This window comes from Nycticebus coucang, chromosome 11, assembly GCF_027406575.1.
Source record: "Nycticebus coucang isolate mNycCou1 chromosome 11, mNycCou1.pri, whole genome shotgun sequence".
NCBI classification, from domain to species: Eukaryota; Metazoa; Chordata; class Mammalia; order Primates; family Lorisidae; genus Nycticebus; species Nycticebus coucang.
Window position 1 is genome coordinate 110,300,935 of NC_069790.1, and position 17,804 is coordinate 110,318,738.

At 40.3% G+C, this 17,804-nt stretch overlaps 1 protein-coding gene across 12 annotated transcripts in view; it reads left to right on the forward strand.

Moving 5' to 3' along the window:
- Nucleotides 1-17,804, forward strand: part of LUC7L2 (LUC7 like 2, pre-mRNA splicing factor) — a 66,360-nt gene that overhangs the window by 24,151 nt on the left and 24,405 nt on the right. For all 12 annotated transcript variants that reach the window (XM_053608504.1, XM_053608506.1, XM_053608511.1 and 9 more), the window contains one exon: nt 14,765-14,863. In XM_053608504.1, the coding sequence (XP_053464479.1) occupies nt 14,765-14,863 (99 nt within the window). The remainder of the gene's footprint in view (nt 1-14,764; nt 14,864-17,804) is intronic.

A 17,804-nucleotide genomic window follows, 5' to 3' on the forward strand; every position in this document is an offset into this window, starting at 1 on the left:
CACTTAGGAAGGTTGAGAACCACTGCTCTAAGTAGAGTGCTATGATATAACTCATAGCAATGTCCAACTTTTGAGCTCTAGTGATCCTCTTGTGTTGGCTTCCCAAGTAGCTTGGACTACAGGCATGAACCACTATAGCCTGCTAGTTTTTTTTTTTTTTATTGTTGGGGATTCATTGAGGGTACAATAAGCCAGTTACACTGATTGCAATTGTTAGGTAAAGTCCCTCTTGCAATCATGTCTTGCCCCCATAAAGTGTGACACACACTAAGGCCCCGCCCACCTCCCTCCATCCCTAGCCTGCTAGTTTTGGGTTTTTTTTTTTTTTTTTTTTTTTTTTGGTAGACACAGGGTCTCGCTCTTGCTCAGTCTGGTCTCAAATTCCCAAGTTCAGGTGATCCACCTGCCTTGGCCTCCTATAGTGCTAGGATTACTGGTGTGAGCCACTGCACCCAGCTGGTTGTCAGAAATTCTGTTTTATGGTACTCCAGTAGGTTCTGGGTTTTACCCAAAGTGCAAGTTTTTACCAACTCAGACTCCTTTGTTACTTCCCTGACTTCGGGGCTAAAATCAGTTACTTAGGTGGCTACAAACCTGAACTTGAAGACAGCTGAAGCCTTTTTTTGTTGGTTTTGTTAATTGAGACGAGAGTCCCAGTTTGTCACCCTCTGTAGAGTGCAGTTACATCATAGCTCACAGCAACCTCAAACTCTTGGGCTAAAGTGATTCTCTTGCCTCAGCCTCCCTAGTAGCTGGGACTATAGGTAGCCATCACAAGGCTTGGCTATTTTTTATTTGTTTGTTTAGCAGGCCTGGGTGGGTTCAAACCCAGCAGCCCTGGTGCATATGGCCAGTGCCTTAACCTCTGACCTATGGGCATCCAGCCACTAAAGTCTTTTTGATAGTACGTAAGTAAAAGAGCCATGAAAATATGGAGAAGCAGAATAAGTGTTAAGTACGAAATTTTCTCAACCAGCCATTAGAATGAAAATTTCACAAGGGTAGGGACATTTTATTCACTGCTATATTCCTACCATCTAGGCAGGGATCCTCAAACTTTTTAAACGGGGCCAGTTCACTGGCCTCAGACCATTGGAGGGCCGGACTATAGTTTAAAAAAAAAAACTATGAACAAATTTCTATGCACACTGCACATCTTATTTTGAAGTAAAACAAAACGGGAACAAATACAATCACACCACCTCATGTGGCTTGTGGGCCGCAGTTTGAGGACCCCTGATCTAGAAGAATGCCCATTCATTGTATTCAGTCTACTCAAAAGTAGAATGCTACATAAATAGATCTGTTTCACAAACCAACTGAGTTTCAAAAATTAATAGTTGTTAATGGCAAATTACCTTTAAATGGATAAGAAGTCCTGAGTATTTTGGTTTTGACAATTGCATATCAAAATGTGATAATTGTAGGTGGTGCCTGTGGCTCAGTGAGTAGGGCGCTGGCCTCATATACCCAGGGTGTTGGGTTTGAACCTGGCCCCAGCCAAACTGCAACTGAAAAAAAAAAAACCCAGAAAACAGCAGGGCATTGTTGTGGGTGCCTGTAGGCCCAGGTGCCTGCAGGCCCATTGTTGTGGGTGCCCCTCCTCTCAGGAGGCTGAGACAGAATCGCCTAAGCCCAAGAGCTGGAGGTTGCTGTGAGCTGGAACACAATGACACTACGGAGGGCAACAAAATGAGACTCTTGTCTTGAAAAAAAAAAAAAAATTAGGCTTGGTGCCCATAGCTCAATGGTTAAGGCACCAGCCACATACACAGAGGCAGGCGGGTTCGAACCCAGCCAGGCCTGCTAAACAACAATGACAACTGCAACAACAACAAAACAGCCGGGCATCGTGGCCGGCGCCTATAGTCTCAGCTACTTTGGACTCTGAGGCAAGAGAATCGCTTAAGCCCAAGAGTTAGAGGTTGCTGTGAGCTGTGACGTCACAGTACTTCACATAGTAAGACTGTCCTAACAAAACAAAACCGAAACAAATATGGTAGTTATTGTAAATGTGAAAAGATAGTCTGTAGATTTGTTAAATTTAAATAACCTCTTTCCTAAAGTTAAATTTCTAAGCAGTAAAAAGAAAAAGAGAAAAATAACCTCTTTCCTAGAAATGGTTTGTTTGGAGGCTTAGTATTATTTAAAAGGTGTTTTTGGCATAAGCTTAGAGTACTGGCTTGCTTTTTTTTTTTAATTTTTTAATTTACGTGAGCAAATTTCTAGAGCTTCTCAGTTGGCAGAATAAGCCTGGTTTTATCAGTTTTGGCTTTGAAGTACCTGGTCCTTACTTCGAACAGATTTGTTGTATTATATTTTTCTTAGTCTATTACAAAAAATATACATTCCTTTAACCATCATTTCTAGAGACTGCCTAAACCAGATATGCATTTGATATGCATGAAGTTAGAGGCACTTTGAAAACTTTCCAGTGAATGGCTCAGCACCTGTAGCTCCTCAGTTAGGGCGCCAGCCACATACACTGGAGCTGGTAGGTTCGAATCCAGCCTGGGCCTTCCAGACAACAATGACAACTACAACCAGAAAATAGCCGGCCGTTGTGGTGGTGCCTGTAGTCCCACCTACTTAGGAGGCTGAGGAAAGAGAATTGCTTAAGTCCAAGAGTTTGAGGTTGCTGTGAGCTGTGATGCTATAGCACTCTACCGAGGGCGACATAATGAGAGTGTCTCAAAGAAAAGAAAGTTCCCAGTGAATAATCAAAATTTTACTATTAAAGCTTAAAAGCCAAGTCTTGAATAGGCGCAGGGATGTTCAACCTTTTTTTTTCTTCTTTTGGTGCACATCGGAAGTAGAGTTGGCTTGGGCCACACATTAAAAACACAATTTTACATTAATGAAAGCTGATGAGTTAAAAAAAAAAAAAAAAAAAAGAAATCCAAGTATAATTTTCTCAGTATCCAACACCACAGTTAAGCAAAATAGACCTCAAATAATCTGTACATGGCCCACAGACTGTAGGTTGGGTACGCCTGAGCAAATAGGCAAGTGAATCCTCTGCACTATTTAACTTGGGGTCCTTAGGCCCACTGGAAGTTAAGTAATTCCCCCCACCCCTTTTTTGAGACACTCTCAGTCTCTTGTCCCTAGGTGGAGTATCCTGGCATCATCATAGCTCACAGCAACCTCAAACTCTTAGGCTTGAGCAGACTACAGGTGTGCACCACTAAACCTGGCTGGTTTTTCTGTTTTTAGTAGAGACGGTTGCTCTTGCTCAGGCTAGTTTCAAACTCCTGAGCTCAAGCAATCCTTGCGCCTTCTGCAGAATGCTAGGATTATAGGCGTGACTCACCACATCTGGCCAAATGACTCTTTTCTATTCTTCTAAGTAATTTTTTTTTTTTTAGAGTCAGGATCTTGCTATACTGGCCTGGCTGGCCTTGAACACCTGGGCTCAAGCAGTCCTCCCCCTCAACCTAGGTAGTTGGGGCTACATGCGTGTGCCACCATGCCTAGCTCTGTTTTGAATAATCTTGTAATCTTTGTTTTATGTACTTAATAGTATACTTAAGGCTTGTGGAAGTCACTTTATTTTTTTTAAGGTGACCCAGAGGTAATGTGTTTAAAATCTTGTTGAGATTTGTCAATTCTTTTGTTTATTGCATTAATGGTTAAGTACAAATATAGATCATTATAGGTATGATGGACTGCAGTGTTTGATGTCCAGTCTTACAAGTCAAATGCAAATTAATTGTACCTTTTATTGAGTCTGAGGGAGAGATCTTTTCAACTTTTGTAATGAAGAATTTCAAACATAAACAACCATCAACCAGCCTCAGTAACTAGTTTTCTCATGGCCTGCCTTGTTTTATTTACAGTAACTTGTGTCCTCTCTCCTGCCTTTTTTTAAAAGAAAATCTTAAGTTTGTATCTGACTCTTGAAATGATATAGATAGAATGTAGCAGAGACCAATTACTCCTAAACAAAGCAGGAGGTCTGCAAGTCATTATTGAAGCAGATTATTTTTCAGAGTCCTTATACATTATTAATATATTTCATTGTCACAGTTTTTTTTGTACAGTGAGTCTTGAATGTTTATTAATAACCTATGAACCAGGATTTATTCTCTTATTATTTCTTGAGCTCTCCAGATACTTTTTAAGAAATACATACAATTTCATTAGCTGTCTTTTAGCAAATCTGAGGAAACTAGTGTGTTCTCTGAGGCTATCCATTGGAAAAGGGAGTATGGTGTTATAAATTCATCATTTGAAGGATGTAGCTCATTAAACAGACTAGATACATGGTACTGAAAACTTCAAATATAAGCGTGTATATATGCATATTTTGAGACAGAGTCTCACTTTGTTGCCCTTGGTAGAGTATCATGGGTTATAGCTCATAGCAACTTCAAACTCTTGGGTTCAAGTGATCTTGCCTCAGCCTCCCAAGTAGCTGGGACTACAGGCGCCTGCCACACCAGCTATTTTTAGAGACGGGGTATCACTCTTGCTCAGGCTGGTCTTGAATTCCTGAGCTCAGGTGATCCACCCGCCTTGGCCTCCCAGAGTGCTAGGATTACAGGTATTAGCCACTGTGTCTGGCCCTCAAATATTTTTATTTTATAGGTGATTAACTACAAACATCAGGCAAAATTATAGATAATTACAAATAGAATATTTCTATATCTGGAAATACATCTTAAAAGGTGATGAATTCTACCTTGATATGCAAGGCAAGATCAAATGACTTAGTAAAATAATTTCTAGTCTGATGATTCTTACTCATTAAGGGAACTTTTATGAACATATAGTCGGTGACTATGGCCTATATAGAACTAAGCATTTTGAAAATATATTATCTCATAAGATCTTTTTGGTGATCTAGGATCAAAAATTTAGGTATATGTACTGAGTCAGTCAGATGATGTAATTGGTAAAATTTCCAAGTGCAGATAGGCTTTTATGTTTTTTCTCTAAATATTTTATTATAATAGAGTTTAGAGTCATGAAATTTAAATAATACTAGAATTAAGCAGACAAAGAAATAGAAAAGAATGATCAAAAAGGGTCAGATTAACAGAGGCTGAATAGAGAAAGTAAAGAGAATTCACAGTGCTTTTTTATTTAGCATGTTATTTCTGAAGCATCCCATCTACAAATAAAAACCAATGTGATTGTATAACTATTTTGAAAAACTAATTTTAAATTTACATGTTAACACATTTCCCTTCAAGAAGTGATTTAATTTTTCATCTCTGAGAGTGCTGATGGCTGAGATCAGCATTCATTCATTCACTTGATAAATACTTGAGTACATACTCTGTGCTGTGTGCTGTGCTAGGTGAGTTCATGCTTTAGTGGTGAATGGCTTACATTGTAATGCAAGAAGCAGACAACCAAGTATGAAAAGCAAATAATATGATTTCAGGTAGTGATAAGTGCTATGATGAAAAAGCATGGTTGGGTATTTTCAGAATGGACAGGGCCGAGGCAAAGAGCTCCTCTGGTGGGGTTGTTAGAGAAGACCTTTTTGAAGAAGTGGCATTTAAAAGGATCTGAATGTTGAGAAGATGCTAGTCATTCCCGAATGAGAGTCAACTTGAGATGTTATTCCTACACAAAAACTTGTGTCAGTTCCCAGTTTATACCTGTAGTCAAAAATCTAAAATTCATAGCCTACTCTATACCTCTCCCTTGATTGAAGAAATCAGCATGGTCCTCTATTTTGACCAAATTGATTTATTCATTTTTGTCTCACAACTTTCCTTCCTTAGTATGTTTGTTATTTTTGCTTATCCTTTTTTCTCAGCCTGTAATATTCTTTTTCCTCTCTACAGATTTAAATCTTGCTTGGTTATTACATATGATTGCTTTATCCTATAGCAGTTTTGCCTTTCAACCCTAATGTAGCACCTGCTATCTACATTGTTGAATAGGCATTTGTTATTTATCTTGTTTGTGTATGTTTTTTATGGAGCAAGGCCTTTTGTTTTGTTTTGTTTTGGTTTTTGAGACAGAGTTTTAAGCTCTCGCCCTGGGTGGAGTGCCATGGCATCTAAGGTTGCTATGCCAGCTCACAGCAACCTCAAACTCTTAGGCTTAAGTGATTCTCTTGCCGCCTCCTCCCAAGTACCTGGGACTACAGGCACCTGCCACAGCACCCAGCTATTTTTTGGTTATAGTTGTCATTGTTATTTGGCAGGTCCGGGCTGGATTCAAACCCAGCAGCACTGGTTTATGTGGCTGGCGCCCTAGCTGCTAAGCTATAGGTGCTGAGCCAAGGGGCAAGGCCTTTTTTTTTCTAGTTATTTTTATATTGCTAGGGTTGGAAATGGATACAAAAGTATTGCCTGCTTTACTCTTCAAAAAAATAGGTAGAAGAAGATCATTGTTTTTCTTTATGTGCTTAGGGAAAAATGGACTTGGAGGTGGAATATATAAGTGGGAAGGTGCAGTTAAGAATTTGGGAAGTGGGTTGGCTACAGTGGCTAACATAAGTAATCTTAGCACTTTGGGCAGGTAAGGCAGAAGGATCATTTGAATCTGGCCTGGGCAACATGGTGAAACCCCATCTCTACAAAAAAATAAACTGGGCAGTGGTAGGAAAGCAGCAACTGCTTTCAGCATGCAGTATGTCTCATTTTTCTTTACACTATGCTCATGTTCTTAATATGATTTGTTAATGATGGTCTCCTAGAAAAATGCTTGAGCTGTAATTCCAAGGAAGAACATAAAACATTCTGCTTGGAGAATTTAGTTGGATAAAGAAAGCCTGTAATATATATAGTCTTTTATCTGTACTTAACATGTCCAAAGCAAGACAAATCAATTCTCTCATTTGATTTTCTCACTTCTCTTGGTGACATTGTTTTCTCTTGCTTAAAATACGGGCTCAGTCGGTAGGGTGCCGGCCCCATATGCTGAGGGTGGTGGGTTCAAACCCGGCCCTGGCCAAACTACAACCAAAAAATAGCTGGGCATTGTGGCGGGTGCCTGTAGTCCCAGCTACTTGGGAGGCTGAGGCAGGAGAATCGCTTAAGCCCAGGAGTTGGAGGTTGCTGTGAGCTGTGTGAGGCCACGGCACTCTACCGAGGGCCATAAAGTGAGACTCAGTCTCTACAAAAAAAAATAAATAAATAAAAATACATGAATCCTTAAAAAGACTCCTGATTTTTTTTCCTTTTCATACTTCATTTCTATTTAGTTAAAACTGTTTGAAATTTGTATTAAAAAGACCTGTTCATATTTTTACTCCACTGCTACCAGCTTGTGCTCCTAAGCAAATCATCTGGCCTCTGAGTCTTCCTTTCCATATCTGTAGGAGGATTTGATGGAGTTCATGATTTCATAGATCCTTGTTTTTTTTGTTTTTAGGCAGAATTTTATTATGTTGCCCTCGGTAGAGTGCTGTAGTGTCACAGCTCACAGCAACCTCAAACTCTTGGGCTTAAGCGATTCTCTGGCTTCAGCCTCTCCAATAGCTGGGGCCACAGGTACCTGCTGCAGTGCCCGGCTATTTTTTGTAGTTGCCATTGTTTTAGCAGGCCCTGGGCCGGGTTCGAACCTACCAGCCTCAGTGTGTGTGGCCAGTGCCTTACCCACTGAGTACGGGTGCCGCCAGATCCTTGTCTTTAAAATGACTTTTTTGGCTGGGTGTAGTGGGTCATGCCTGTAATTCTAACACTCTGGGAGTACAACACTGGAGGAATCTTTGAGCTCAGGAGTTCTAGACCAGACTGAGCAAGAAGGAGACTCTGTCTCTCCTAAAAATAGAAAAATTAGCTGGGTCTTGTGGCAGACGCCTGTAGTCTAGCTACTAAGGAGACTGAGGCAGGAGGATCGCTTGAACCCAGGAGTTTAAGGTTACTGTGAGGTAGGCAGCTGCCAGGCACTCTAGCCTGGGCAACAGAGGAAGACTGTCTCAAAAGTTTTTTTCTTTTTCAGTATGCTGATCAACTATATCACCACCTTCTTTCTTTTAATTTGACTCTAATGGCTTGGATTGTGATAATAGCTTTTCTTTCTTCTTGGTCACTTTCTTCTTGTCAATCCATCTTGTCAGTTAATCCAGTAGTGTTAATGCTTCTAAAGCATAGAGATTTTATCGTGTCATTACTATTCAAGTAATCGAGCATTCTTTGCATACAGAGTAAATTCTGATTTTTTGGACTAATTTGCAAAATCTTTCACAGTCTAGTTATAGGCAGCAAACTGGTGGCCTCTGAGCCAGAATAATCCTATATCTTCTTTTCCCCAACAATTATTTTTCACTATCTTCTACTAGAAATCATCCAGTTCTAGTTGAGCTACTTGAACTCTTTATTTTCCAGATAGGAAATATTTATTCTCTTAAAGTGTTTGCTCCGGCAGTTTCCTGCTATTCTTTGTCTTTTCCTATGTAAATCATCTTCACTTTTCCTGGAAACCTCCCAGTACACACCAAAACCAGAGCAATAGGTCTGTTTCATGAATTCCTTTGAAAATGGAAGCATTAGAAATAATTTATGAACCAAGAAAATATGCCCTATTGAACTATAATATTGTATCATTACATAACAAAATATTGAGCACCTTTTAGATGGTATTACTAATATTGGGGCTATAGCAATGTTCAAGAAAGGAAATGTCCTTCTGTCATTGGGCATATATCCCATTGCAGTCAGTATGCAAAAATAAGTAGGTCGACAGCCTATCCTCAGAGTGCTTTCATAAAAATCTTATTTGATCTATACAATAACCCTGAAGAACTTGAGAAAAGAGAAATTCAGAGACAGTGATGAATTTCTGATTCAGTTAGGTAATAAAATAATGGGAGCTTCTCTGAGTGGTCCAGTGCTTGGTATGTCTTTTTTTTTTTTTTTTTTTGAGACAGAGTCTCAAGCTGTTGCCCTGGGTAGAGTGCCGTGGCATCACAGCTCACAGTAACGTCAACCTCTTGGGCTTAAGCGATTCTCTTGCCTCAGCCTCCCAAGTAGCTGGGACTACAGGTGCCCACCACAACGCCATGCAATTTTTTTGGTTGTAGTTGTCCTTGTTGTTTGTTGTCATTGTTGTTTGGCAGGCCCGGGCTGGATTCGAACCCATCAGTTCAGTGTATGTGGCGGGCACCCTAGCCGCTGAGCTGCAGGTGCTGAGCCTGCTTCGTATGTCTTAATTTATCACTTAGACAATATAGTTTTCAAGTACAACAGGATATAACATAAAACATGAACTAGTATGTCTCTCTTTTCTTTTAAAAATTTTAAGAGACAGGCATTGTTCGGTCATCCAGGCTGGAGTGCTGTGGCATGATCATAGCTCACTGTAACCTCGAGCTTCTGGACTTAACCGATCTTCCAGGAACTACAGGTGCCTGCCACAATATGCAGCTAATTTTTCTGTTTTTAGTAGAGGTAGAGGCAGGGCCTCACTCTTGCTCTGAGCTCCTGAGCTCAGATAATCCTTGTGCCTCAGCCTCCCAACTCCTGCACTAACATACTCAGCTATTTGTTCTCTTTTTGTAGAGATGGGGGTCTCACCATCTTACCCAGGCTAGTTTTGAACTCCTGTTCTCAAGAAATCCTGCTGCCTTGGCCTCCCAAATTACTGGGATTGCAGGCATGATCTGCCACACCTGGCTGTATATTTCCCATTATACATTATCCCCCTTCTGAGACCTAAACCTCATCAATAATGTAGTATACATGTTTTACACTGACCTTTCTTTGTATATTTACAAGTGTGTGAGTACGTGTGTTAACAAATGTCATTATGGGCTAGGTGCCTGTGGCTCAAGTGGCTAAGGTGCCAGTCACATACACCTGAGCTGGCGGGTTCAAATCCAGCCTGGGCCTGCCAAACAACAATGACAATTGCAACCAAAAAATAGCTGGGCGTTGTGGCGGGCGCCTGTAGTCCCAGCTACTTGGGAGGCGGAGGCAGGAGGATCGCTTGAACCCAGGAGTTGGAGGTTGCTGTGAGCTGTGATGTCACGGCACTCTATCCAGGGTGACAGCTTGAGGCTCTGTCTCAAAAAAGATGACATTATGTTGTTTGAATTTTTTTCACTTGCCTGGAGATTTCCATATTAGTCATGCACATTAAATAACAGTACTTATATAACATTTTATGCAGTATAGTATTCTTTATTTTGCTTATCCAGTGAGTATTAATAGTCTTTGTTTCTGTTTTTGATGTATTATGGCACTGAAATCCTTGTATGTACATTTTTATATGCATTTGCAGCTGTTTCTTTACATTTTTTTTTTGAGACAGTCTCACTGTATCACCTTCAGTGGAGTGCTGTGGTGTCAGAGCTCACAGCAACTTAAGACTTTTGGGCTTAAGCAGTCCTCTTGCTCAGCCTCCCAAGTAGTTGGGACTACAGGCAACCCCCACAATGTCTGGCTATTTTTTTTTTTTTTTTTTTTTTAAGAGACAGGGTCTCGCTCTTGATCAGGCTGGTCTTGAACTTCTGAGCTCAAGCAAGGCCACTTGCTTAGGCCTCTGAGAGTGCTAGGATTTCAGGTAAGCCACCACACCTGGCCAATGTCTTTTTGGTTTTTTTGTTTTTTTTTTCATTTGAATATAAATTCCTTAATGGGAGGAATTATATTCTCACATTGTTTTGTAATTTGGTTCAAGATATGTCTCATAGAACTGAGCAAATATAATAACATACCAACACAATGATATTTATGGTTGACGCTGTCTCTATGCCACTTTCTATTACTGATATATTCATAACGTATTATTGAAACTATACTTGGCAGTACACTCAAATGTCTAAGTTAACCCTTTGATTTACTCTACTAATATCATTTTGTATGGCTGGGTATGGTGCCTCACAACTGTGATCCTAGCACTCTGGGAGGCCAAGGTGGGAGGATGGCTTGAGAGGTCAGGAGTTTGAGACCAACCTGAGCTAAGAACGAGACTGTCTATACCAAAAATAGAAAAAACTGGCTAGGTGTGACGATGTGAGCCTATAGTCCCAGCTACTCAGGAGACTGAGACAGGAGGATTGTTTGGTCCTGGGAATTTGAGGCTGCAGTGGGCTATGTGATGATACCATTGCACTCCAGCTCAGGCAACAGATGCTATCTCTGAAAAAAAATAAGAAAAGAATTCATGGTTGAGGAATAGTTGAGGCTCATGGTTGAGCCTAGAGGAATAGTTATTAGGACTGTATTTGAACTGCTCAGTTACCTGGGAACTCACTCAACTCTGAGGAAGGTTGTTCCACCTTTGGAAAGCCCTGATTATTGGGTTAGGCATTTTCTCATATTGAGAGAGTTAAAAATCTGACTCATTAGAGTAGTGGTTCTTTACCTGTGGGTTGCGACCCACAGGAACTGTATTAAAGGACCGTGGCATTAGGAAGGTTGAGAACCACTGCATTAGAGCCTGTTGGGGGTCATAATCTATTTCTGCTTCTTAATGAAACATTCTTCGTTTTACATCTATCTTAGTTGATTTTTCTTTTCTCCATCTAATTACTTTTGTTCCCTGACTTTTTTATGTAGCTTGGTTTTGAGACACTTCATCTAATTTATTTTAATCCCTTTTTTAAAATGTCATAGAATGTGTCTCTTGGAGAGCAGCAGTTTGCTTTAAAACCAGCCTTCAGTAAAGATTTCTCATATTGTTCATACTGCGTTCTCTTTAAGTTAGTTTTATACCACATAGCTTTATCTCAATCATGACATACTGTAATCCTTACTCTTGACTAGTTTTTTATTAATTTTTTCTGATTATTTGGCCATATTTGTTTGTCTTCTAAGAGTCTCTCTTTCCTGGACTGGAGTGTACTGCTGTCATCATAGCTCACGGCAATCTCAAGTGATCTTCCTGCCACAGCCTCGAGTACCTAGGACTACAGGTGCACACTACTGTGCCTGGCTAATGTTTCTATTTTTTGTAGAGATGAGGTCTCCCTCTTGTTCAGGCTGGTCTTTTATTTCTTTAAATTTTATTAATTGGCCTATGGCAGTGGCTCACACCTATGATCTGGGAGTTGCTATGTTGCTCATGCTGGTCTAGAAGTTCTGGTCTCAGCCTTGCCACACCCAACTTTCGTTTTAGGTGCTGTATGCAAAGCTAAGTTTCAGACTTGTGTGCTGTAGATACTGTAGACCTGTTCCCTGTTACCAGAAACTTTTCTGTGGTTAACACTGGTGCATATATATATACACACACACACACACACACGCACACATGTTTGTGTATAAATATAAAATATATAAATATAAAAATATATATAAACATATTAAAAATACATTTTGTGTATTTATTTTAGTTTAGTTTTTAGAGACAGAATCTCACTTTGTCGCCCTTGGTAGAGTGCTGTGACATCACAGCTCACAGCAACCTCTTGGGCTTAGGCGATTTTCTTGCCTCAGCCTCCCATGTAGTTGGGACTACAGGAGCCCACCACAACACCCAGCTATTTTTTTTGTTGTTGTTGCAGTTTGGGGCTGGGTTTGAATCCACCACCCTCGGTATATGGGGCTGGTACCGTACTCACTGAGCCACAGGCGCTGCCCTACATATATATATATATATATGTATATATATGTATGTATGTATGTATGTGTGTGTTTTTTTGTTTTTTTTTTTTAAGTCTGGCACCTTAATCTTTTGTAAAAACTGAAAGTCTTTTCTTGGCTATTCCTAAGGTTTGTTCCCTTCTCTTATTACATAATTCTGGTGAAGTGAAGCAATGGGCGTGAAGAAGATTCTCATTCTCTAGATAGTTTAAGTTCATCCTTTTCAGAAAAGTCTTCTCTGACTACCTTATCCCAAAGTAGCCCCCGTAATTGAGGAGCATTATTATTTTTATGAGGTCACCTAACTTGGTTCATAGACATTTTATCTTTCATCTTTTATCATTTGTTCCCCTCTTTTTTTTTTTTTTTATAGAGGCAGAGTTTCACTTTAGCACTCTCGGTAGAGTGTCGTGGCATCACACAGCTCACAGTAACCTCCAACTCCTGGGCTTAGGCGATTTTCTTGATTCAGCCTCCCGAGTAGCTGGGACAACAGGCGCCTGCCACAATGCCCAGCTATTTTTTGTTGCAGTTTGGGTTTGAACCCGGGGCTGGGTTTGAACCCTCGGTATATGGGGCCAGCACCCTACCAATGAGCCATAGGCGCCACCCTGTTTCCCCTCTTTTCTCCCCGTAAGCTCTGCATAGTGAGAGACTGTGTCAGTGTCACTTAACACTGTATCCCTAGTGTGTAGTGTTGTGTTTAATACAGTGTTTTTTTGTACTGTTGTGTATAGATTTTGAAACAAAACCAGAAGGAATATTTATTATACTTTTTTTGAATTACTGTTATTATTTAGAGATGAGGTCTCACTGTGCTGCTCAGGCTGGTCTTGAATTTCTGGCCTCAAATGATCCTCCTGCCTCAGCCTCTCAAAGTGTTGGGATTATAGGTGTGAGCCACTACGCCTAGCCACTTTTTTGATATATGTACTCCTTTCACCAGCCCACCAGAGATTTTGACACATTCTTGTCAGATACTTCTAAGTAGAAAATCTCATCCATTGATGACCCATCCCATCTGTAATTATCTTTGTATGTTGCACAATTTTCACCTGAAAGGGTTTCATGGAAGATCTTATCAGTTGCCCAGATACATGTAACAGTGGCTGGATTTTGTCTCAGACATGAGAAAAGCCTGTAGTTTTGTAAATAAGTAATTAGAAATTCCAAGTAAAAGGATTCTAGTGTTTGGTAAGGGTATTTATTTTATTTTCCTGACATATGCTCATCATAGGTGAGGTTAGTGACTTGTTCTTTGTGAATTTATGGGTTTTACTAATAAATTGTCTCTCTTTTTGTTTTGGAGACAGTCTCACTATGTTGCCCTTGATAGAGTACTGTGGCGTCACAGCTCACAGCAACCTCAAACTCTAAGGCTTAAGGCATTCTCTTGTCTCAGCCTCCCAAGTAGCTGAGATTACAGGTGTCTGCCATAACGCCCGGCTATTTTGTTGTTGTTGTTTAGCAGGCCTGGCAGGGTTCGAACCTGCCACCCCTGGGTGTACACGGCCAGCGCCCTAACCACTGGGTACAGGCACCGAGCCATAAATTGTCTCTTTATCAGTTCACATGGAGTGTTGTGTGATGCCAGGGTCACCAGTCTATTTCTTTTTTTAAGAGGCAGTTTCACTTTATCACCCTCAGCAGAATACCATGGCATCACAGCTCATAGCAACCTCCAGTTCTTGGGCTTAGGCAGTTCTCTTGCCTCAGCCTCCAGAGTAGCTGGGTGTATCGGCACCCGCCACAAGGCCTGGCCATTTTTTTATTGCAGTTTGGCCCGGGCCAGCTTTGAACCCGTCACCCTCGGTATATAGGGCCAGCGCCCTACTCAGTGAGCCACAGGCACCACCCACCAGTCTGTATTTTGAGGATTCTTTGAAAGAACATTGACAACAATTCAGCAATTTGGTTTATGTATTCTTTGAATTTTGTTTTAAATTAACTGTATTTCCCGTGTTAGAAAAAGCTAAGTGAAATATGTTGTTATATAGAAGCTGCAAAATTTTTTAGGATTCTGCAAAGCTTTTCATATCCATTTGTTCTTAAGTCAGAAGCGATCACTGTTCCCATCGGTTGGTAGACAGAATTAGTGCTGTTATTTTTCTGACTCTTAAGTTTTAAACTTACCTATGAAATTTTGTCATTTGAAAGTATAACTAAAGAAGTATTTGTGTGACTTGATGTGTATTCTGAAGAGAACTGTGGTTGTTAATGTATTTTTGAAAATATGCTTTTGGTTTAATATTATGTATCTTTTTTTCCCCCAGAGAATGGATCTTGGAGAATGTCTGAAAGTCCACGACCTGGCTTTAAGAGCAGATTATGAAATTGCATCCAAAGAACAAGACTTTTTCTTTGAACTTGATGTATGTGATTTTGCTTTAATGGCTCATATTATTTTTTTGCAGTAGAACGTTTTCAATATGAATTAATATCTCTTTTTTTTTTTTTTTGACACATGCTTACTGTGGTATTGTTTATGATGACAAAAAATTGGAAACCACCTAAATGTCTATCAATAGAGAAATGCTTAAGTAAACTATGGTTCAGACAGAACTCCATGCAGTTATTTAAAAGGGTGAGACAGATCTATTTGTGCTGGCATGGAAAGATCTCAATGTTCCATATATCAGATGATACTGTTTTTGTATTTAAAAGAAGATATACATGGAAAAAAATATATACCAAACTTTAGAAACTTACATGCCATATAATTCACCTACTGTAAATGTACAACCATCACTATAATACAGTTACAGAACTTTTTTATTACCTCCCCCCTGCAAATTCCCTCATGCTCATTGGCTTAACTTTTTTGAACCATGTATATTATTTTATTAAAAGGAAAATCTTTCATAAGAGATTCATTTCTTTTCTCTATAATATATAAAAAATTCTACAAAAATATTTCTATTTTTTTTTTTTGAGATAGTCTCATTATGTCGCCCTCGGTAGAGTGCGAATTAATATCTCTTAATAGGAAAACTCTTAGCAAATTATCCTCATTGTGTTTACATGGATTATGAACTATAATACATAAGGTGAGATCATGTACTTTTTTTTTTTTTCTTGAGACAGCGTCTCACTTTGTTGTCTTTAGTAGAGCGCCGTGGTGTATAGTTGACAGCAGCCTTAGGCTTTTGGGCTCAAGTGACCCTCTTGCCTCAGCCTCCCAAGTAGTTGAGACTATAAGCGCCCGCTGCAATACCTGGCTATTTTTAGAGACAAGTCTTGCTCTTGCTCAGGCTGGTCTCAAACTCCTGAACTCAAGTAAGGCCCAGCTTCCCAGAGTGCTAGGATTATAGGTATGAGCCACTGCACCTGACCCTATCATATGCTTTCTTTTCTTTTTTGTTTTGTTTTTTGAGACAGAGTCTCATTTTGTTGCCCTCGGTAGAGTGCCATGGCATCACAGTTCACCTCATGGCAACCTCAAACTCTTGGGCATAAGTGATTTCTTTTTCCTGAGCCTCCCATGTAGCTGGGACTATAGGCGCCCTCCACAATGGCTGGCTATTTTTTGTTGCAGTTGTCATTGTTGTTTAGCTAGCCTGGGCTGGGTTCAAACCTGCCAGCCTGGGTGTATGTGGCTGGCGCTGTAACCATTGTGCTATGGGTACTGAGCCTATCATGTACTTTCTTGATAACACTTTCTTTAAATTTTTAAATTTTTTGTTTTGTAAGACAGAGTCTTACTTTGTCACCCCTGGTTGAGTGCTGTGGCATCATAGCTCATAGCAACCTCAGACTCTTGGGATTAAGCATTCTCTTGTCTCAGCCTCCCAAGTAACTGGGACTATATGGGACTATAGGCACCCACAACAGCACCTGGCTATTTTTTTTTTAGAGACAGGGTCTTGCTCTAGCTCAGGTTGGTGTCAAACTTGAGAGCTCATGCAATCCACTCATCTTGGCCTCCCACAGTTGCTAGGATTACAGATGTCAGCCACCGTCCCTGGCCTACTAACACTTTTTAAAATAGGAAGTAAGACTGAGTATTTTAAGAAAATGTGTAAAATGTGTGCAATTCATATGTTCTTTTGAAAATTAAGCATATTCTGGGCGGCGCCTGTGGCTCAGTGAGTAGGGCGCCAGCCCCATATGCCGAGAGTGGCGGGTTCAAACCCAGCCCCGGCCAAACTGCAACAAAAAAATAGCTGGGCGTTGTGGCGGGTGCCTGTAGTCCCAGCTACTCGGGAGGCTGAGGCAAGAGAATCGCTTAAGCCCAAGAGTTAGAGGTTGCTGTGAGCCGTGTGACGCCACGGCACTCTACCCGAGGGCAGTACAGTGAGACTCTGTCTCTACAAAAAAAAAAAAAAAAAAAAAAGAAAAAAAATTAAGCATATTCTTCTCAATAAAATAGTAATGATTAGGGAAATACCAGTTTAATGAAAAGTAATCAACTTATTTCTAGTGTATATAGGGGTCTTCAGTAATTTTGAATTTTTTTATATTCTTTTTTATTTTTAAGACAGTCTCACTATGTTGCCCTATGTAGAGTGCTGTAATGTCACAGCTCACAGCAACCTCAAACTCTTGGCCTTAAGCAGTTCTCTTGCCTCAGCCTCGCAAGTAGCTGGGACCACAGGTGCCTGCCACAACACCCGGCTACCTTTTTGTTTGCGTTGTCATTGTTGTTCAGCTGGCCCTGGCCAGGTTTGAACCCTCCAGCCTGGATTTATGTGGCTGGTGCCCTTTGCACTGAGCCATGGGCACTGCAAGTAGCTGGGACTATAGGCGCCTGCCACAATGCCCAGATATTTTTTTTTTTTTTTGCAGTTGTCATTTTTTTTTTTTTTTTCCACTGGGGCTGGGTTTGAACCCTCCACCTCCAGCATATGGGGCCCACGCCCTACCCCTTTGAGCCACAGTCATGGCCTGTCATGTTGTTTTAGCTGGCCTTTGCTGGGTTTGAACCTGCCAGCCTCATTGTAAGTATCTGGCTCCCTTACCCACTGAGTGACAGGCACCGCCCTCATGATAATTTTTATTAATGACATAATAGGTGTTTTTATTTAGTTTGGTATTTCAAGCAATAAGTTCCTTTTTATTTACTTCTCTGAACTTCTAAGAATTTCTGCTAATGGAAATACAAATTATCTTTGTAAAGGTAATTTAATATATGGCTGGAACCATTGAGGAAAATACCTTAAGTAATCTGGACATAAATTACAGCAGGACTTGCCATCATTAGGTTGTTCTCAGTCATTTTCTATTATAGTATGATGACACATTATTTTCACACAGTATTTATAGGATAAGTAGAACAGCTAAGTCTAATAGTAATTTTATAGATATTGTCGAGTT